The sequence below is a fragment of the Mirounga leonina genome, unplaced genomic scaffold (assembly GCF_011800145.1).
Source record: "Mirounga leonina isolate KUSES-001 unplaced genomic scaffold, KU_Mleo_1.0 Mir_447, whole genome shotgun sequence".
In the NCBI taxonomy this organism is placed as follows: Eukaryota; Metazoa; Chordata; class Mammalia; order Carnivora; family Phocidae; genus Mirounga; species Mirounga leonina.
Genome location: NW_023270757.1, coordinates 2,404,045 through 2,426,958, shown reverse-complemented (window position 1 = coordinate 2,426,958; position 22,914 = coordinate 2,404,045). Strand labels below are relative to the sequence as shown.

The 22,914-nt window shown below is 39.3% G+C and overlaps 1 protein-coding gene across 1 annotated transcript in view; it reads left to right on the top strand.

The window, feature by feature from the left end:
* The window catches only part of ADAMTSL1 (ADAMTS like 1), a 396,511-nt gene that overhangs the window by 47,656 nt on the left and 325,941 nt on the right, over positions 1–22,914 (top strand). Inside the window, exon 3 of the mRNA XM_034987936.1 lies at positions 6,696–6,741. Coding sequence (XP_034843827.1) covers positions 6,696–6,741 — 46 coding nt within the window. The remainder of the gene's footprint in view (positions 1–6,695; positions 6,742–22,914) is intronic.

Below are 22,914 nucleotides of genomic sequence, written 5' to 3'. Positions count from 1 at the left end.
TGAAGTTTATGATACAGTGTTTTTATCTATAACCACTATGCTGTGCATTAGATTTCCAAGACTTATTTATCTACTGGTTGTAAGTTTGTACCCTTAAACTACATCTCCCCAATTCCTACACACACACACACACCCAGTCCCTGATAACTACCATTCTATTCTGTTCTTAGGTAGATACTTTCTGAAGAAGGGGTGGTGCTGAACTTGCTCCTCTTGCTGGGACCAAGCCCCACACACATAAAGTTTCCAAATGAACCAGGTTCATTTTGATTCTCATGAAAGACATTCTAAATTAGAATTAAATGATAATTATTTAAACATGGACTAAAATGCAGAACATTAAAGACTTACTTTTCTTAAGCAAAAGAGTGAAACAGAGCTAAAGGAAAGAAGAGAACATGGGATTTAGGACACCCACCACTAACATGTCCTCTAACTCCTTTTTCTCCCACATGCAAGGCAAGATCACCACTACCCATCTGTGATGCACAGACTCCAGTTCTTCTAAATCCTAGGTTTTTATCATCAGGTTTGACCTGTGGATGAGGACAGTGAGCATCTGAGGATAGCTTTATACACAGAGTCCAGAGGTTCATGTAACTTCCTTCTTAATGACTAAGTTGATTGGTATCAAGTGTTGTTTCCTTGAAAGAACCTCTTACAGTAATGTGTCTGTTGAAAATGAAAAGCAGCCCAATGATGCATTTGCACTTGGTCCTCTTAAGTATTCTCAGAATTTGTTATTCTCTTGAGGTCTTTGTAAAAAAAAAAAAAAAAAAAAAAAAAAAAATCCCAGACATGTAGAAGTGCTTTAACTGGCTCCTTGGGGACATCTTCCTGCAAGATAGTTCCAGTGAATACTGCAATGTTCAAATTGAAGTAAGGGAGGAAAACCATGCACCAACACTACACAAAATCCTGGTTCCAGCTGTAAGTCTGCTTATCTTGTCTAATCTATGCTCATTTTAGGATCCACAGTCTAAAGGACCCAGAGTCCTTCCATCGGCTTGAACAGCTGATATGGTTTTATACCTGTTCTTTTGTGAAGAGCTCATGGTTTCCATCCAGATAACTAAAAAGAGAGAGATAAGCAGATGAACAATCATATTTTACAGTTCTTTGCCCATGAGTCCATATTTGAAAGCCAGCAGGTGTTCCAAGAAGTACCTGTTCTGACTGAGCAGCGCTCTTTGCTTTTTGGAAATCAAAGGCAAAGCTTCATGAGCAGTATTTAAGAATCCTGTAGTCTTAGGGTGCCTGGGTGGCTCAGTCGGTTAAGCAGCTGCCTTCAGCTCAGGTCATGATCCCGGAGTCCCAGGATCGAGCCCCAAATCGGTCTCCCCACTCAGTGGGGAGTCTGCTTCTCCCTCTGCCCTTCACCCCTCTCATGTACTCTCTCTCTCTCTCTCTCTGTCTCAAATAAATAAATAAAATGTTAAAAAAAAAATCCTAGAGTCTTAAACACACAGTTACCATACTTTCCTGAAACTCTTTACTGACAGCAAGGATGACTCTGATTATGTCCCCAGAAGAATCTGTTTGCTTAGGGAAGAAATGAGAAGAATTTTGAGATAAAAATTGATGTATTTTATCCATTTTTTTTAATTCTTAGTGAGAGATAGTTGAATATGCCTCCCTCTTTTAAAGACTAAAATTATGTGAGAGGGAGGGTGGGGAAGGAGGGGGCCAACAAGTTGCTAAAGCCTGGAAAGAGAGCTTTAATTTTCCATGGTAATTCATCTCTTCTATGGTTGTCAAATTATGGTAATTGAAACTAAGATATCAGGATTTTAAGAATTGGAAGAGTTTGGATGGCTTTTTGTGTGTTAATGAGAGACCAATAAAGTGTGCCTCAAGCTTGCACTAATCTCATTATAAGTGAATTAAAGTCTGACTAATTCAGAAATAATAGCTTGTGATTGAGATGATTTCCATTTTTGAGAGAAGGAATTAAGTCAAAATTAAGAAATGACCAGCTAGGAGTAAAGTGCTAAAATAAATAAATAAATAAGGAACTTTCCATTACAAATCTGGTTTGGAATATATTTGAATATTTCTATTTTGTTCTTTCATATTGAGCCAGTTCCAAGTCCTTAATTGGTACAGTCCTTAGTTCACTAAACACAGTCCTGAAACTTTCTATAGTTTACATCAAAAGGAGGCATTTACTTAAAATCTCTGTTATCAGTGGACTATAACTTGCTTTGGAAACCATTTTGGATTGAAATTTCTGTTTTATTTCATTCCCAGAGGTGAATTTTATTTTGCTTAAATGTGAAGGAAACCGCTTGGCTGTTTTATGTTAATGAACTGTTAAAGAAAGGAAGAAAATATTTTTTACTGCTTGACCCTCAAATGAGGTTTTGTGCCCAGATAAATGCCTTGGAGGAAGAAATTCACACTTGACACGAATTAAATCCTGTGGTGGAAGTCACTTCATTAACTTAAATAAAATTTATATTCAGGTTTAATAAATTTGAACTTTTAAAAAGTAAAAGCTTCTCTGCACTGAAGTTCTTTCATGTTACATTTTATAGAGGAGTGTGGTTCTCTTGGAGATGTTCCCGATGTACAATGTGTGTCTAGGTATCCTTTACTTACTAAAAGTGAGTTTAAGAACTGAAGAGCAGCTGATAAATTGATATGACAACAATAAGGTGCAGTTAACCCCCAGCCAACTCTGCTTGGTTTCCCAGATTTCATCTAGTATTAATATTTTACACATCTTTTTTTTTTAAGATCTTATTTAGTTATTTGTTAGAGAGAGAGAGAGCAAGAGAGGGAACACAAGCAGGGAGAGTGGGAGAGGGAGAAGCAGGGTTCCCGCGGAGCAGGGAGCCCGATGCGGGATTTGATCCCAGGGCCCCTGGATCATGACCTGAGCCAAAGGCAGACACTTAATGACTGAACCACCCAGGCACCCCAATATTTTACACACCTTATGCACATCTTGTTCCTTTTTTTATTGTTTTACATGCTCCGGAGTTAGATAAAGCTGAGTTCCAGTCCCTGGTTCTCTCTTTTCTCAATTCTCTCATCTATTAAATGGGAATAATAAAACCTTGCAAAGTTGTCGGAAGCTTATTGATAATGTACACAGAATATGTAACCTTGGCTGGATACCTATAGAACACTCAATAAAGGCTAGAATTACTATTGTTATCCACAATTTTATAATGTCTTTCAGTAATGAGGACCTTTCCAAAATCCAGCATTACCACTTTAATATCATATTTCAGTCAATTAAATGAAATAAGCTCTCACTAAATAAAGTAATACTATCTAGTAAAGGGAAGGCTTAATTCAGGGGAAAAATTAAATTATTTGTAAATCAATATGAGGTGTTAGACAATTATCGGATATTCTTTGGAAATTGCAGCAAGTGTTTCTCCTTGTTTTGTGGTTGTTTTTGTTTTTGCTAAGTAGGAAGGATTTAAATCAGTCTTTTATATTATGTGCCTTAATCTCCTATTTTTCAAGGATGCTTTTAAAATGTGTGTTTGTGGTTGGAAATATATGGGGAAAGGCTCATTTAAGTTAATGAAGCAGGTTTTTTTCTGCTTGTTTTGGTTTGATTTTTAGTAAATGATATCTTGATAATAACCCCTTGGCATTTGAACAGAGCTTTTGTAAATTATCTCAGTTAGTGATCACAACTTGGTGTCCCACCAGTCCCAACATACATTGGACTGATGAGAAGGGTAAGATCCCGAGAGGGCAAGAGGCTTATGCAAGGAGAAGAGCAAAGTCTATGACCTACATCTTCAAACTCCTAATTTAGAATTGTTTTCATTATTCCTTTCGGGGATAAGGCTAGGAAAGGAAAATAAAAGGAGGTGAAAAGCATAGAGCCTTAAGATCTTAATGATTAACACCAGAATTCACTTTTTTAAAGCAAGAAGTCATTATATCTCTTTGGTTTTAAAACATTTGGTGGTTCCCCTTTGTCTATTGTCAAGTTCAAAATTAGAAGGTATTTCTCTCATCTACAGTTCCCCATATAAATCCCAAAGTCCAGCAAAACCAAGCCATATCTTTTTATACCTCTATGCCTTTGCCTGTGGTTTATTCTCTACATACTCTTAACCCTCTTTCAATATCTATTATCTTTTTATAGCTATTCTGCAATTAATTTATCAAATGTCTACCTAATGCTTACTGTGTGCTAGGTACTTTTGGAAGTGTTTCACAAATATTAACTCAGTTCATCTTCATGATAATCCCAAGAGATAAGTAATATTATCCCATTTTACAGATGATAAAACTGAGATATTAAAACTGCAGAAGAGGTCAAGATTCCAGAAAGAGGATTTTGGTTTCAAAGTGGGTACTCTGGACCATTACACCATGTCACCTATGTACTCAGAATTTTAAAACTGAAAAACTTATCACATTCAGCCAAGACCAATGTCTAAATGGCATGCTACCTGAGGCCTCTGGGTTGTAGAATTCATTACCTTGCAAATTTACCATCAACTGGAGCCTATTCATCATCTTTTTAGACTCAGAAATCTGGTATTTTTCAGCAATCATACAAAGAACAAATCCTTTTCTTGGAGGTAGATTCACAATGACTTGGTCCATGAGATTAATGTTTCAAACTAGAATGCTAGTTTATTTATTAACTTACAGTGAAAAATAGGACTACCATATGGACCAAAATACCCACATCAGCATGACAAGCACAGTCTGCCTCTCAGCAGTCCTGAGAAACCAGATCACTCTTGGCAAGTTGTTTGGTCAACATGGCATAGTAACAAGGGGTACTCCTGGGATGAACAGACGTTTGTTGGCATCCGATAAATTAGCATGGGGCATCTATATCATGATAGCAACAGCCTTGCCAATGGGACCTGGAGGATATGAAGTTCATTGGCCTTTTGCCTGGGACATTGCTGGCCTGGCCACTGACAACCATCTATCTCCATCATTCTCTTCTTTTCTATGATTGTAACACCTGCCAGCCCTTCCTTTCCTTTCCCACATTCTATTGTTAATGCATGTTAATGTGTCAAACTGGTCACAGTCAGGTCTTCTGGCCTGGTACCTTTCTATTTCTTTAGGACAGCTTTTGTGTAATTATATTTTCGGATGCTATTCTCTTTTTGATAACATCCTCAAGAGCTAATACAAATAATATCTAGCTTTTCCTACACTGAATTATAACGACATTTTCTTAATACCAAGGACAAAATCATATTCATTCTTCTTTGTATTCCCAGAAGTAAATGCATTGCCCAGCACATAATAGGAGCTCAATGGACATTTGCTGAACAAACAAGTAAATTAGGTGGTGGTAAATCATCGTGATTATGAGTGTAAGCTCTGAAGCTGGATGGCCTTGCTTCAAATCTCAGCTCTACTCCTTAACACTTGTGGGATTTGGACAAATTACTTACCTGAGCTTCAGTTTTCTCATCTGCAAAATGGGTATAATAATAGTACCCTATCTCCCAGGGTTCTTGAAAAGATTAAATAAATTAATACATATAACAAACTTAGAAATGTACCTGGGATTTCATAACTATTAGTTATTAGTATAATCATTCTCTCAGCATTTTATATTATATTTTTACTTGTTTTGTAAAAAGTATGACTCATTTTGCAAAGAGCATAGTACTGCTGTCCTTGCTTTAAGTGTCATCATTGAATATTTAATCAAAAATTGTTTTTGTTTACAGAAATTCAGTAAAATGGAAACTCCCATGTAGTGCTGATGGGAGTTCAGAATGGTACAATTTTATGGAATGCGATTTGGCAATATTTATCAAAAGCCTTATAAAAGTTCATTCCCTTTAGTCCAGTAATTTCCCTTCTAGAAATTTATCTATCCTACAGCCATAGTCAGAAACTTAAACAAAACATACACATGGACATAGTTTATCACACTATCATTTACCAAACCCCTAATTGGAAATTACTTAAATGACAAGTCATGGAAGAATGATTACAAATATTATGTTATCTCATTTAATGGAATATTATGTAGCTCTCAAAGCTATGTCTTCGAAGTTATTTAACAGTGTGGGAAAATGCTTCCAAAAATTTTTAAGTGAAAAAAAAAAAAACTACAAAATGGTAGAGGTGATGTGATTTCCTCCACACCGAGAAGAAATCAATAAAATCAAAATAATAGTGATTATCCTTAGATGAGGCAACTCTGGGAGATTTTGTTTTTGTAGTCTTTCTATCCCAAAACCTCTACAATAAGCATGTATTTTAGAAGTAAAAATAATTCTTTAAGTACTGAGTTTTCCTGTCCTTAGATGTGTAATTTTAAGACATGTTGAATATTAAGTCCCATTTTTACCTTATGCTAGATCTACATTTTCTCAGTGAAATATCTCTTCAGTCTTACACCTGAAATAATTAGGAAGACAGGATTCATTTACAGAAAACCTTGCATTAATATTTATTTGGCTAAATAAGCACCAACTGTAAATACTTATTTTGAAAATTTTTGGAAGCAAAATGAATGCTTAGTTTCCTCCCTCATAGAGAAATCCGTTTCCACGCACAACTTCTTAAGATAACGCTGTTTAGTATTTGATAGGAACTTCTCTGAGAACATTGATACTCAGAAGAAAAGAAAGACTCTTATTAGTATTAAGAGAAACTTGTTTTTACAAGCAAATAGTTTCGATTTTGAGCCTTTCACAGGTAATAATGAGTTTGTTTTTCTTTTTATCACCTAGGAGCTGTGAGGGAAGAAATATCCGATATAGAACATGCAGTAATGTGGTAAGTATCGAGCTTCTGTGATTGTGATAATGTATTTTTTTAAGAACTGAATAATGCTACGCAGTTTTATGTATCCTGAACAAGAAATCAATTAGTGTTTCAGTAAGAGTTATTCATCTCACCCTATAGTGACAATGCAACTGTAAAAAAAATAGATATTTTAATGTTCCTCAATATAAACTTTTAATCAATTGGCCAGATTGAAACTAACTAGACTATTTCAAAATAGGGACTCTGTTCTGTACTTCTCTGCTTTCTGACTTTTCACATCTAAGTCCCTTGAGAACCAATAAAAGGAATGATAAAAGGGAAACCACTGGGGTCTTGTGAAATAAATATTAGTTAATCAAACTCAGATTTGACAAATTCATTCATTCATTCAACAAATACTGTTCCATGCCAACTATGTATGAGGCACTGCACTAGTACAAGGAAAAATAACATGTCGTCACTGTCTGGAAACATCTGTGATAAAGTAAGAGATGCAGAGAGAGAAGATAGATGTGCACATAACCACATTCTAGCACAAAGTATGACAAATGCTCGAAGAAAGGGATAAAATTGTTTGTGGGTTAAAAATGGAGAGACATCTGAAGGGTCATCAAGGAAAAAGTGTTTTAGATGGAGCTTGAGGACCAGGAGACCTCTGACTGATCCACAATGAGTATGAGGGAGTGACAGTCAGTCCAAGTAAAGGGGACACGATGGGCAACTTTGGATGCAGAAATGTTTAAGGTGTGCTCTGCATATGAATTTGGATAGGATTGTGCCTAGCAGTATGGAAGAAAAGAACTGAAAAATATTTTGAGGTTATACCTTGAACAGATTTGAATGTTAGTCTTCCAAGCTTATATTATTTCAGTGAATGATGGGGGATCACCAGAGGCTTTGGAGCAAGGGGATGATATTATAGTTTCTTTCACTTCAGGAAGATTAATTCTGTCATGATATGAGGGATGCTGTGGAACAGGAAATCAATGGGGAGCAAGACACAATCAGCACTTAAACCAGCGCTTTTATCTCAGAAGAGATAAAAATTAAGGTCCTTTTGCAAGACCTAACAAGCAATTTAAATTAGAATGATGAACTGAAGTGAGAGTTAAGGAAACAGAGAGGTGTGTACATATTTAGAGCTCTTGTACTGTCCCATCCTCTGTTAGAGTAGCTCTTTCCTCACTAGCTACATGATTGGCATTTTCCTTATTCCAGACATCTCAAATGCCACCTCCTCAGAGAGGTTTCCTTGACCATCTTATCTGATGTGCTTGTCCCACTGCCCAATCCCAACTCTCAGAACAATCTTGCTTCCTTTATAGTACTTTGACTTTCTTCATAGAACTAATCTCTACCAAAATTTATATTCTTTGATTACTTGTTTGTTTTCTGTTTTCCCACTCTAGAAGGTAAACTCCATGAGGATAGGAACCTCATGCATCATGTTCTCCCCTTTATCCCCCCATGCCTGGAACTGTTGACTCACACCTATTAAGCACATGATAGAAATTTGCTGAATTTAAATGAATACTCAGAATGGTGGATACCATCATCAAAACTAGGAACATTGGGAGGAAGTTTGGGAGAGAGAAATGAGAAATTTGATTTAAGGACACTATGGAGTTTGACATGCAGGCTGGATTTGTAGGTGGTATATTCAACTGTGCAATGGGGATTTGATCTCAGGAAAGGGATCAAGGCATGAGCCATAGGAACACAAATAAGATGTATAAAATTTGAAGATTGGGAAGCAGTTCCTTAGGTAGAGCATGTAGAATCATAAGAGGAAAAAAGCTCAGAACTTTGGTAAATGTCTGTATTCAGAGAGAAAGAGCAAGAGTGCCAGGTAAACCACAAAAGGCACCATGAGAGAAGTAGCAGAAGAAATAAGAATTCCTAAAGGTGTTCAGTAGGATAAATGTTGCCAATAGGTTGAACACTGAAAAAAAAAGCCTGCTGGGGCAATGGTTTATATGGTGTACTAGGAACAAAAATCAAGATAACAGGGGGTAAAAATGAATATCAATGAGAAAATGGAGTCGATGGGTATAAGCTATTCTTATTAAATATTAACAGAGGTATTTCATCATCTGTGGAGTCACATAAAGGTAGGTGAGTAGTTGGTCTGTTTGCAATGAGTAAACCTTGAGAAATAAGTTGATCTAAAAGGAGAGATTGATGATATGAGATGAGGGGACACAGTGGGTGACAGGAAGAGGAATCTTGGTAAAGGAAAAGGCCATATGCCTCACTCTGAGAAAATAGAAGCAAACTGAGAGAGGAAGGATGAGGAACTAGAAAGATTTTGAAGAAAAGTTGAGGCTGCTCAGGATATACAGGCTCAAGCTTCCCTGTAGAGTTTTCTCTGTCACCTGCTGAAAATGAAGGAGGTGAGTTGAACTTGAAGAAGTGAGCATGAAGATCTACAACAGCCACTGGGGGAATCAAGTGGAAGCCAGCAAAGCAAAATAGGGAATTGTTAGGTGGCAAAGAGGGGCTTCAGCTCAGGCCAAAAAGCTTGATCTGACAGAGAACAAGGGGAGAAGGGTGTTAAGACTTAGTCCAGTGGTGCACTGGGGCAGGAATAGAGAAAACTGGCATTAGGGGTGACCTGCTGCCAGAGTACAGATGAGATGAGCCGAGAGAGACCAAGATGAACAAAAGTATGTATATTTTTAACCCCCGACGAGGGAGAGTGCACGCAACTAGAAGACATGATCTTTAGGAATCAGAGTTATTGTTCAGTGGAAAATTTTGCCTAGTTCATTTCCTTATTTCCACTGAGAACACTAGGTGCCACATAGGTTTAACTGCCGATTGGTTAGAAGAATCAAATCTGTAGTTCTTGAATTTTGAAAAAATGGTATTGACAGAGTTTGTTTTAGAAACAGTATAAAAAATGTTTAATGGAAATATACTTTAGCTCATTAGTTTTCTTTACTATCCCTTTTAAAGTAGTGATATCTTGTGTATCAGGGTTATTTTTTTTTTTAACTACCATGATGTTATTTAAGAATCTCCATAATGTCCATTCTGGTTCTTTATAAAAGCTTTTAAAATAGTGGAAAGGGTCCAAACTCTCCTAAGTAGATGAATGCCTAAAGCATCATGAGCAGATGTCTGCCTACCCTTTCCTTAAAGCTCTTCAGAAACAGCCCACAATTTCCTTGCTATCATTATGAGCACTTTCGTGGACAGATGTAGGCTAAGACTCAGACCTAACTTTATTTAAAACCCACAGTGTTACCTGAGCCAATTCTTTACAGCTTGCAGAATCAAACTGACCCTGAGTTTTTTATGAGAATCTAAAGTCTTCAAATCATTTGAAGCTTTTTTTTTTTTTTCTGGCTTTTGGCCACAACAGAAGCAACATTGCCAAAACACAAATGAAAAATCTCATAAGAAAGAATCTTTTCATAATCACATTCCAGTTTCTCAAACTAAGCAGCTCAGGGCAATTAAGTTAAATATTCCCCTTTTAAGTACCTGTTTTGGAAAAACTCAAGGGTCTCTTGTTAGCTAAGTGTCCAGGGTCAGTCCTTAATCCCTGACAGCTTTCTGAGGCTCTTCTGAACCTCTTCTCCACAGATTCACCCTCTTTTTCTATTCTTCATAGGTGCCGCATATGACATTTCTTTAGGTTCTTATTCTCCGAGGCTGAGGAGGAGAAAGTATCTCCTCGCTTTTCTAATTTTTCTGCATTGCCTGAAAAATCAGCTCACATGCTTTTATGGTTTTCTTGTCAATCACTCTACAGACAGGGGGTTATCAATAAAGGAAGTTCCCATGATGTTTGCCTAGTTCTCATAGTCATGCTACTTTCTTTTTTTTTTTTTTAAGATTTTATTTATTTATTTGAGAGAGAGAAAGCATGAGCAGGGGGTGGGGCAGAGGGAGAGGGAGAAACAAGCTCCTCACTGAGCAAGGAGCCCAATGCGGGGCTAGATCCCAGAACCCTGAAATCATGACTTGAGCCGAAGGCAGATGCTTAACCAACTGAGCCACCCAGGCACCCCCATGCTACCTTCTTCTACTATTTCTAGCTGGTCCAAGTAGACTATTTTCATTTCTAAGGACATAGTGCATTCAACCTTTCCCATTTCACAGTCCCTGCTCCTGTGTAGGAAAGTGGCAGGCCCCTCTCAATCTGTAAGGAAAGGCTAAGAATACTATTGGGAAAAACAATAGGTGTCAACTAGCAAACCACTCAAGTGGGTCATTTAAGTCTCAGATCATCCCTGGGACTCCTCAAAAAGGTTTCCTTAGGTCACATCTTCATGCTTATTCAAATTAGACCTCAACTCTGGGCCCCTTGATCTTAAGTAGGCATTTTAAATTTACTTTCAAAGTGTTTAGACTAATATCGTGTTACTTATAAACTGTTTCTTTGTCACCATCCTTAATCTTCACAAGAGTTTGGAAGCCACATTTCTGTATCTCTTCTAGAACTCTTCCAGAATTGAGCAGGCAGGGAATTCTGTGCTAAGAGGTCACGGAAGGTCCATGTCTGATTTTCTCACCAGTGTACATCCAGTGTCTAGCACGAATTGTCTAACAACGGCTTCTGAAACAGTGTGTCAGGGAACACAGCCACCTGACAGGTCTGCCCTGGGATATTTTAAATATTCAAAGGAACCACAGCAATGCTTGACATGTGTTGGGCACTATGCAAACTACTAGATCATGCTATATTCCTTTCTGTGACATCTTTGCTAAGTTGGTGAATAAGCAACAAACCCAGTTCTCCTGAAGCTTTGATTAAAAACAAGTACTGTGAGGGGCACCTGGATAGCTCAGTCCATTAAGCATCTACCTCCAGCTCAGGTCATGATCCCAGGGTCCTGGGATCGAGCCCCACATTGGGCTCCCTGCTCCTTGGGGAACCTGCTTCTCCCTCTCCCTCTGCCTGCCACTCCCCCTGCTTGTGCTGGCTCCCTCTCTCTCTCTCTGTCAAAATAAATAAATAAAATCTTAAAAAAAAAAAAAAGTGAGTACTGTGAGGAAATCAACGTGGGACCGGAGATGAGGGTGGCAATTGTCCAATCTGATTTCATACATTAAGAAGTTTTGCAGTACTCAACAAGTGCAAACTTACCATGAGTAGGTAAACCTGGTTATTTATGAATGAAATAAAAGCTACTATATATATTTTTTTCAAATAGCTACTAAGTCGTTAAGATGCAAATACCTATTGAGTTGTTTGGACCTAGACTTAATCAGTGGAACTGTTAGGTATTCCTTTTGGCCTAGGGTGCTATAAAAAATTACTGAGATATGACAGGGGCTATGAACAGATGAAGCTTAGCAACCTCTATCATGTGGTAGGCTTTCAACACATATGACAAATGAATGAATGAATGAATGAATGAATGAAATCCTAAATAAGGTAACATTTGAGGGGAGGCTTTCAAAATGATAGGAATTTTTCCAGGCTACAATCAGAGAGAGAGTGTTATAAAAAATGGAAATGGAATTTGTTGAACAATTTCTGCTGTGACCTACTGTGTCCCAGGCACTTTCTCTAGGCAATGGGGTATCATAGCTACAGAGAAAGGTAAGGCCCTGCTCTAATGAAACTTACTCTCTAGTGAGAGAAAGCAGATTATAAACAAATAAAGAGGAGTGTGACAATTTTGGAGTGAACAATTCTGAGGGAAATCAAGCAGGCATAAAGACTGACATGGGGGAAGCTACTGTGTATGGGGTGGTCAGAAAATTCTCTCCGACATGACCTTGGGGCCCCATTAGTATATGTGAAGGGGGAGGCATGAACTAACCCAGCTTCTCGAGGTGCTGGTAGGTCATTTTATGAGGTATGGTATTTTATCCGTACTGAGGAGTCTGAATATACCCCCAAGTGTCATTCCGTAAGGGGCATTCATAGCCTCTGACTAAGGGTGATGGGCATTATTTGCAAGAGGACCAGAAGGCTGACAGCAAGGGGATTGCTCTAATCACCCCTTTCTGTGCATTTCTCTTCTAGGCCCAGATCTGGTCAGTCTTAGACTGAAATATATGAAAGGCAGTGGGAGGTTTTCTTAACCTCAAGTAACATGTTTCTTACCTGAGAAAGAAATTCTGAGGGAAAGAATGTTGGTTTCTTCCTAATAATGTTCAAAACCCTCCCCCTACTCTACGGAGCTTCCAGAGGGCACCCTGGGCATCCAGAGTGGTCCTCCCCAAGGCTGACTAGACTCAGGAGCACTGGACCTAAGAACTGTTCTTCCTGCTGGATCCATTCATGATTCCCTCATTAATGACCCATCCAGCTGAAGAGCAGGAATTTTCCTCATACTGTAATATTCCTTGAGAAAGAGAGCACTCTCATTTTAAACTCTGACAGCACATGTCTCTCCCAAGTAACTTTATTAGGACTTGAATTGTAAGTTAATATAACAAAATTGGGGCCAGCCTCTCCTATCCTTACCCATGTGCATTTAGCCTTGTAATGGCCATCTCTGAGGGGCCATCAAGATGTGTAGCTAGGAGGGGGGTGGGAGGATGGGTTAGCCTGGTGGTGGGTATTGAGGAGGGCACATTCTGCATGGAGCACTGGGTGTTGTGCACAAACAATGAATCATGGAACACTTCATCTAAAACTAATGATGTAATGTATGGGGATTAACATAAGAATAAAAAAAAAAAAAGATGTGTGGCTAGGAGCTGAGAGTGATCTAAAGGACACACTTCATTTTTCAACCCCATGGACATGAAGGACTAAAAAAACCATAATCTCTAAGTGGGCTGCCACTTAGTAGTTACATGCTTTTGAAACAAAATTCATTAATCTCTGTTTTCTTACCTGTAAAAATACCCTTCTTATATATATATCCAAAGAATGTTAATACGGGGGGTGCCTGGGTGGCTCAGTCGTTAAGTGTCTGCCTTCGGCTCAGGTCATGATCCCAGGGTCCTGGGATCGAGCCCCGCATCGGGCTCCCTGCTCCGCGGGAAGCCTGCTTCTCCCTCTCCCACTCCCCCTGCTTGTGTTCCCTCTCTCGCTATCTCTCTCTTTGTCAAACGAATAAATAAAATCTTTAAAAAAAAAAAAAAGAATGTTAATACAGTGTTTATGGTAGTTGAAAAATTGGAAACAAATGGAAAGGGGCTGGCTAAATAAACTGTGGTACATCCATACCATGGAGACTATACAGTCATTAAAAAGAGTAAGTCGGATCTGTATGTCCAAGCCTGTAGAGTTTTTCCAAGACATATCAAGTGTGAAAGTAGCAGGTTGTGGAATAATGTCTTTAATATGATCTCAGTCAGTTTTTAAAAATCCCCAAACTGAGGTCTGTCTGGGTTTGTGGCATACCACACGGTCTTGAAGGACACATATCAAATTGATCACAGTGATGATATCGTGCAGAGAGAGATTTTGAGTAACTGAAAAAGGACTTTCCTTTTTTTATTCTGTATACTTTTGTAGTACTTTTGATTTTTTACAATGATCATATGTATTCTTCTATTACAGGTATAAATTTAAAAATATAAAAAAGAAAATGAGGTCGGGGCAAAATAGTTTGAAAGTCATTGAATATATATATTTATTTTTGAAAGTTTGAGGAAAAAAATTCACAGTTTTTCTGAGGATTACATGGGGAAACATCTAAAAAGCTGTGAGCATGCTCAGTAATGTTGGCTCTGGCCTCCCTCAGTCCCTTTCTTCTACTCCCCCTTTCTGTGGTGAAGTACTCTTTCCAGGAGAATACACTATTTATAAAAGTGAAAATTAGATCACTTTAAATCCTGAAGGTCAGCCTTACTGTGTGACATCATGGAGAACTTTTCTTGATTATTTTGCCAAATAAACAGGTTCCAGGTATTCTGGAACAAGAATATTAGTCCTCATCTCTGGCAGAACTGCAGGCTTATAATGTCCCTTCCTTTGGATGAAGTATAGGAAAACAGACTCTTTTTTAAGATTTATTTATTTATTTATTTATTTATTTATTTATTTATTTATTTGAGAGAGAGAGAGAAAGAGAACACAGGGGGATGGGCAGAGGGTGGGAGAGAATCTCCAGCAGACTCCCTGCTGAGCAGGGAGCCCCACACAGGGCTCGATCTCAGGACCCTGAGATCATGACCTGAGCCGAAATCAAGAGTCTGATGCTTAACTAACTGAACCACCCAGGCACCCCGGAAAACAGACTTTCTATACTATACTCCGTAGGCTGAACAGTTAGGTCTCTGGCAGCCTTATGGCTTGGCTTTCTTTGGCCAGAGGAATGCTTGGTTGGAATTGTTATATATTCTCAGGAACATATCCCAGGGGACCAATCAATATCCCCCCCTAACGAGTCTAACTTCCCACAAAGCTAGAATGAATGTAGAATGGTGACTTAACTACTTGTAGGGCTTTGTGGTTTCTGTGTGTGTGTGTGTTTTCCCCTTTCAACATTGAGAATCACTATTGCTGAAACAAAACGATGTTCTTTAGGGAACACATTTTCAGGAACATCTTGATTTTCCCAACTTGGACCATAATTCTTTCTATTTATGCTGAAATTAATAACAAAGGAAAATAATATTTAGGGGGCAAGAAGTGCTAAGTGACTTGTATTGTTACCCTGCGGACAGAGTCCCTGTTCGAACCTCTGTTAGCACCAGCGCTAAGCAAGCTTTGACCATCCTGCAAATGAATTAATCTCTAAGTGCAAGTATACAGCATGCCATGTGGATAACTGGAGGTTGATTTTGGTTCAAAACACATCATTTCTCTTCCAATAGTTAAACACCAAGCCTTTAGAATAAATGGTTGAAAATATCTGCAGCAATTACTCCGGGAAAAAAAATAAAAAGCCCTCATATTTTATGACTAACTGTTTTATCATTTGTGGCATAAAGAAATAAACATTTTTTTAATGATTCACAGATTCCTTCATTTGGTGGATCTGGTGGATATAGATCTCTCTGCAGTGCTTATTGCTAGGCAGCCAGCCAAGTTTTTAGGGATTTTTCCTCCCCAGCGGGTTGGGCCCTTCTGCTTTTCTTCTCCCCTAGGCCTTCTTTTTACTGCAGCACACATTTCTTTTCTTTTTAATGCTTCTTCTGACATGTCTTTATTGGACCCCTCCGAAGTCTCTCTACTTTTCCTTCCACCTTAATGTGTTCTCTTGATGTGTTTCTTATCCTCTGCCTCAGCTTTCTACTCTCTGGGAGGGGTGTGACGTGAACATGACTCCATGGAGAGAACCCAGGCTGGGCCGCTCTGCCGTTGCCCCCCTGTGGTTGGGCAAGCTCTTCGGACTGCCCACAGCCTCAGTTTTCTCAATTATGAATGGAAATGAGGGGAATGTTCACCTCACAGTACTCCTCTGCAAAAATCCGTGCAATGATGTAACTACATGGGAGACCCGCAATGAATTTTCGTTCCTTCTGCCACCTTAGAATGGCAAAGACAGGTAAGGGACCGTCTTCCAAAAGAGCTAAATTCCCCCGCTGAGGATGATTTTTCCCTCATCCCTAACTCAGGGTAATATGAAGAACTCCAAATCGTTGGGGAAAATACAAAAGGAAATATATTGTTATGACTAATTTCTGCTGATTGGCATCCTTCTGGTATATTTAAAGCCTATAGGTGAATTGCCCCCCCTAAGTTGGTCACAGTTTATTCTAAGCCAGCGACATCCCATGGAGACTGTCAGAGGGAAGGTTGACAATACCTGTAAATAGCCTTTGAGTGATACGAGCTGGCCTCCCTGTAGTCACATGTTCTAGTTCACGCATGTAGTGCTAAATGATAAGAACTGAGTGCCTCACATAGCAGCTACGTTCTTTTCCTGTGGATTGATAGCTAACTGCCAAGCAACTGCTTTCCTAAGGCTGTTAGTACGAACAGGAATGCCTACATGGTCAACTCAGAATTTGTTTCCTTCAGTATCATCATGATCACTTGCCATTATTGAAACTCTCTGAGGAAAAAGGTCAGCTAGACCTTTTGCAGGTGTGCATCTTGTTGTTAATGGTCCAGGCCAGGCTTGATAGATTTTTGAAGGGAAGAAAAACCCTTCATTGATTCACCTGATGAAGGGGATTGAAGGATTGTCTATCATTTCCTTAGAGTGTTCGGATTTATCAGACTAGAAAAGCTGGTGTGAGTCTCTCTCCCAGCTAGCTCCATGACCACAGGCACGCACCTTTCTCCTCTCTGTGTTGGCATCTCTGTAGAAAATGACTGGAACACGGATCGTACACCTCAAAGGGATCCTGGCAAAGTCATAGATCTACAGAAGATCAGAATTAGAAAGGAACTCATTTGTCTTGGTTATCTGCCAGGTGCCAGGCCAAGGGCTAGTGACTAACTCATTTAATTCTCACACCACCTTGAGAGGTATTACCCTGATTTTACAGATAAAGAATTCTGGACATTTAAAGAGATAAAATACTTTACCTAGTGGTTCTAGTGGTGTTGCTAGGTTTGTATAAGGCCAAAACCCCATGTTCATCTCAGCATAATGCAAGAGGGTGTATCAATGATCTAGGCTGACTCATTTAGCAAATAACAAAACTACAATACAAAAAGATTAAGCCTCAAGCATTTTTACAACAGACGCTTTTTTTTTTAAGGAAAAGAGATATTCAAATAAGTTTACTATAGTAATTATAATCCTTCAAGGCTAGAAGTATATGAACTGCTGAGGATTTTAAATGTGCAATTCAAATGCAGCAGCAAAGGCAAATCTAAGCATCCTTGCTGAAAACATCCCAAATTCCCTCTCCTTTGAGCTTCTCCTCCTGTCAAGAGGATATAAATTTACTGAGTCAATACTTCTCAAAACCTACTTTCTCAAGTCCTAGTTTCTGAATTACACAAAATGCATGCTGGCCTCCGGTGACCCAGATAGAAGCTCAAAGCGGGGATTTGACAGTGACTTTGAAAGAAATTACTACTGCAGTTCTTCCCTTGGCAGAGTGCCTTGTGGAATGAAACTAAACAAGCTGCCATGCATAGGTTGCTAACGTGCAAATACTTGTCTGTGCTCAGCCTGCTCTCCATGAGACTCGAAATGATAAGCAGCATCAAATCTTCCAACTAACACCAAGATGTGTTGAAACTCAGGCAACATCAATTCCTATGCTTTTTCCTCTAAGAGATCACTCCCAGACCTCTGTGCGGAGCCTTCTGAGCTAAGGCCATTATTTAATTAGCCCACTTTCGTACTGTATTGTACTTCTAGGAATCTTTTCTTCATATGTTTTTCTCTGCATTTTCAACATCCTCCTCCTTTTCAGAGGAAACTGGGAAATTTAAAGAGGCTATCTTGGAGGTTTGGCTGTATTTTTTTTCTTTACAATCTTATGATGAGCAAAGCTACCCATGGCTCTGAGGATGTATTTAGTTGGGGTTTCAAATTCTGTTTGGAGTCCTGAATGAAATATGGTCATCACAGAAGGATGGGGAAGGGAAGCATTATTTAGTGTCCTTGCCTTCAAATCTTTGCCAAGCAAATGTGTGTCAGAGCACATTTGACCTATAATGGACCATTCTCCTTTTCCCAAACAATATATTCATTACAAAAACTCCTGCCCTCCCCAAACAGAAGATTTTAAATGATATATCACTACATTTCACGAAGTGGGATTTAGGACTTTTTAATTTTTCTTTTTCTTCCTTCAAAATACTGCTGGGAATTATTTACTTTGAATGCTTATAGATCCTGAAATGCAACTTGGACAAACCTCTCGATACTTCTAGAACTGGAGTTTGGAAATCAGTTTTCAGACAACTTTCTGTGGAGCCACCTTGACCTCATTGCTGGGTGGTGAAGGCTAAGCAGCCAGGTTTCTATGAACATCACTCCTATTGTGTCCAGAAGGGCTCTGCTCTTACCTGCTTTATTGATTAGCATCCTGCCGAAGATTCTTTGGGTGGAGGGTGGAAGTATCTCTGCAACGAAATAAGAGTATGAAATGCCCTGCTTTGTAATATCCCTCCTAAAATGTCTTCTAGTTTCTGTCTGATTATTTCTAGGGAAGAAATGTATCCACCTTATATATATTTGTGTACAAGGCTAATTGCAAGAGAGCATTTCTTATAAGCTGATGTGTACTTTCCTATGACTTTCATTCAACTTTAGTTATTGACTCTGTACATGGCATTATGCTAGGAGCAAATGACAACAAAAAGATTTGTTCAAGATAGTCTACTCTCAAATGTTTTGAAAATGGAGGCAGGAAGACAAGGAAGCCAAAGATACAGATATTTACAATCCCATGCAAAATAAGATGTGAAAGAAAAGTGTAAGGAAATAGCTAAGAGAATTTCAGATCTGGTATTCCCTCTGTTTCCAAACGAGCAGCAATGTCAGGTAAATTATAAAACGATAAAACCAATGACACAGCCAAGTTCAAAAGCAAGATTAAAATGTCCGTAGACCAAAAATGGAGCATACATACAAGATGGTGAGCAGTGCTGATGGTCACAGGCTTTTGGGCTCCATGACTAGAAGTAAGCAAAGATTAGTCCCAGCTCAACTCCTAAGGGATTACCAGGGCTAAATTTACTTGCACATGAGAAGGAGCCCCTAACCCAGGTAGAGAACTTCATGTCAGAAACCCAGATGGGCTCTTTGTGTAGACAGTAGCTGAAGTTTGGTTTGGTTTGGTTTTAAATAATGATGTTTTGCCTGGGATGAGAGCTTTATCTGAAACAGTGGGTCTAGAGAGGGTGGTAGACATCATGGACTGAAACTACCAAAGGACACTTTGGCTCTGTGGCTGGATTTGCAGCTTCCTCATTATGGATTAAAACCCCAAATTCCAGGGGCACCCGGGTGGCTCAGATGGTTAAGTGCCTACCTTTGGCTCAGGTCATGATCTCCAGTTCCTGGGATCAAACCCAGCATTGTGCTGCCAGCTCAGTGGGGAGTCTGCTTCATCCTCTCCCTCTGCCTCTCCCCCTCCTTGTGCTCTCTCTTTCTCTCTTAAATGAATAAATTAAAAAAAAAATTTTTAAATAAAATAAAATAAATAAAACCCAAAATTCCAGCATAGCAATTTAATTCTGAACTGGGAGCTGTATGAACCACATGGAGATAATCACAAAACTTTTAGAGCAGATGGGGACAAAGAGAAAAAAAGGACAAGCAAACTCTTTCCATTGAAAATAAGTCTACAAATATTTCAAATTTCCAATTTTCAAAAAAACTCCAAACACAGTAAATAACTATATCAAGAAAGTCAACAAAATTAATATTCATGGAGGAGGAGCAAGATGGCAGAGGAGTGGGAGACCGAAATTTCATCTGGTCCCAGGAATTCAGCTGGATAGGGATCAAACCATTCTGAACACCTACAAACTCAACAGGAGATCGAAGAAAAGAATAGCAGCAACTCTCTGAACAGAAAAGCGACCACTTTCTGGGAGGTAGGACATGCGGAGAAGTGAATCCGAGGCGATATTCGGGAGGATAGACGGCGGGGGAGGGAGCCTCTGTTGGCTGCTTCTGGCAAGTGATAGAGCCTCAGAGCACAAAATTGGAACGTGTACAAGTCTGCTCTGCTGAGGGACGTCACTCCAGTGGCTAAGCAGGGGTGGAACCCTCGCGGGACAGTGTGGTCTCAGGACCCTGGGGGTCACAGAAAGACAGGGGTGCCTGAGTGCAGCAGAGCTCCCAGGTATCGGAGCAGGGAAGCCGGCTGCAGAGACAGAGCCGAGGCGTGGGCTCTCAGCTCGGGGTTGCCATAAACCATGATCCGCGGCACAGTTGGGCCACTGTTCCTCCAGCAGGGACCCAACAAGCGGCAGATCTGAGGTGACGCCCCTTCCTCCCCTGGGAGGAGCAGCGCAGGAGTGCACCGCAGGGATCTGCTGGGTTTGGAGACTCCACACGGGGTCATGCGCCAGAGATAGAAACACTCGGTCACAGGCCAGGTGAGCACAGAGTGTGGCCGGAGACCGGGGAGATGGGAGTGATTGACTGCTTTTCTCTGGGGGTGCACTGAGGAGTGGGGCCCTGAGTTCTCGTATCCTCTGGGATGGAGATTGGGAGGCTGCCATTTTCACTCTTGGCCTCCAAAGCTGGACGGAAAGCTTGCAGGGAACAAAAGCTCCAGAGAGCAAACCCAAGCAGACCGGCAAGGGCGGGGCAATTCCGCCTCCGGCAAAGACATTTGGGAACCACGGCAACAGGCCCCTCCCCCAGAAGATCAGTGAGAACAGCCAGCCAAGACCAAGTTTACCAATCAATGAGAACGGCAGAACTCCAGCGCTAGGGGAATACTGCACATAGAATCCATGGCTTTTTTTCCCTATGATTCTTTAGTCTTTCAAAGTTAATTTTTTTATTTTCTTTTATTTCTTTTTCTATTCTTTTTCCCTTTTTCAGCCAACATCTTATCAGTGCCTTTTTTAAATATCTTTTTATTTTTCATTTTTAGAGTCATATTCTATCTGTTCATTGTAGTTAACCTTAATTTTGGTATATATATAAGTTGTTCTCTCTTTAAAATTTTGGGATACAGTTTCTTCTAACAGACCAAAATATACCCTAAATCTCTAGTGTATAGCTTTGTTCTAGTCTCCTGCCTGATCACATTCTCTCCCTTTTTTTTTTTAATTTCTCTTCTTCCTTTTTTAAACCATCTTATCTTATCAATTCCTTTTATTAAATCTTTTATAATTTTCATCTTTACAGTCATATTCCATCCCTTCATCATATTTACCCTTATTTTTGTACATATATAAGTTTTTCTTTCTTTAAAATTTTGGGAGGCACTTTCTTCTAACAGACCAAAATATGCCCAAAATATACTGTGTAGCACTGATCTATTCACCAGCCTGATCATATTTGATCATATTCTTTTTCTTCTCCTTCTTCTTTTTTCTTTCTTTCCCCTTCTTTTCCCCTGGTTTCAGGTCTCTTCTGATTGTATAGTGTATATTTTTCTGGGGTCGTTGTTACCCTGTTAGCTTTTTGTTCTCTCATTTGTCTATTCTCCTCTGGACAAAATGACAAGATGGAAAAACTCACCTCAAAAAAAAAGAACAAGAGATAGTACCGACTGCCAGGGACCTAATCAATACGGACATTAGTAAGATGTCGGAACTAGAGTTCAGAATAACAACTTTAAAGATACTAGCTGGGCTTGAAAAAGGCATGGAAGATACTGGAGAAACCCTTTCTGGAGAAATAAAAGAGCTAAAATCTAACCAAGTCGAAATCAAAAAGGCTATTAATGAAGTGAATAAAAAATGGAGGCTCTAACTGCTAAGATAAATGAGGCAGAAGAGAGAATTAGTGATATAGAAGACCAAATGATGGAGAATAAAGAAGCTGAGAAAAAGAGAGATAAACAACTACTGGATCACGAGGGCAGAATTTGAGAGATAAGTGATACCATAAGACGAAACAACATTAGAATAATTGGGATCCCAGAAGAGGAAGAAAGAGAGAGAGGGGCAGAAGGTATATTGGAGCAAATTATAGCAGAGAACTTCCCTAATTTGGGGAAGGAAACAGGCATCAAAATCCAGGAGGCACAGAGAACCCCTCTCAAAACCAATAAAAATAGGTCAACACCCTGACATCTAATAGTAAAACTTATGAGTCTCAAGACAAAGAGAAAATCCTGAAAGCAGCTCGGGAGAAGAGATATGTAACCTACAATGGTAGAAACATTAGACTGCCAACAGACTTATCCACAGAGACCTGGCAGGCCAGAAAGGACTGGCAGGATATATTCAGAGCACTAAATGAGGAAAATATGCAGCCAAGAATACTCTATCCAGCTAGGCTGTCATTGAAAATAGAAGGAGAGATAAAAAGCTTCCAGGACACACAAAAACTAAAGGAATTTGTAAACATGAAACCAGCCCTACAAGAAATCTTGAAAGGGGTCCTCTAAGCAAAGAGAAAGCCTAAAAACAACATAGACCAGAAAGGAACACAGACAATATAAGTCACCTTACAGACAATACAATGGCACTAAATTCATATCTTTCAATAGTTACCCTGAATGTAAATGGGCTAAATGCCCCAATCAAAAGACACAGACTATCAGATTGGATTAAAAACCAAGACCCATTGATATGCTGTCTGCAAGAGACTCATTTTAGACCCAAAGACACCCCCAGATTGAAAGTGAGGGGGTGGAAAACGATTTACCATGCTAATTGACACCAAAGGAAAGCTGGGGTGGCAATCCTTATATCAGACAAATTAGATTTTAAAC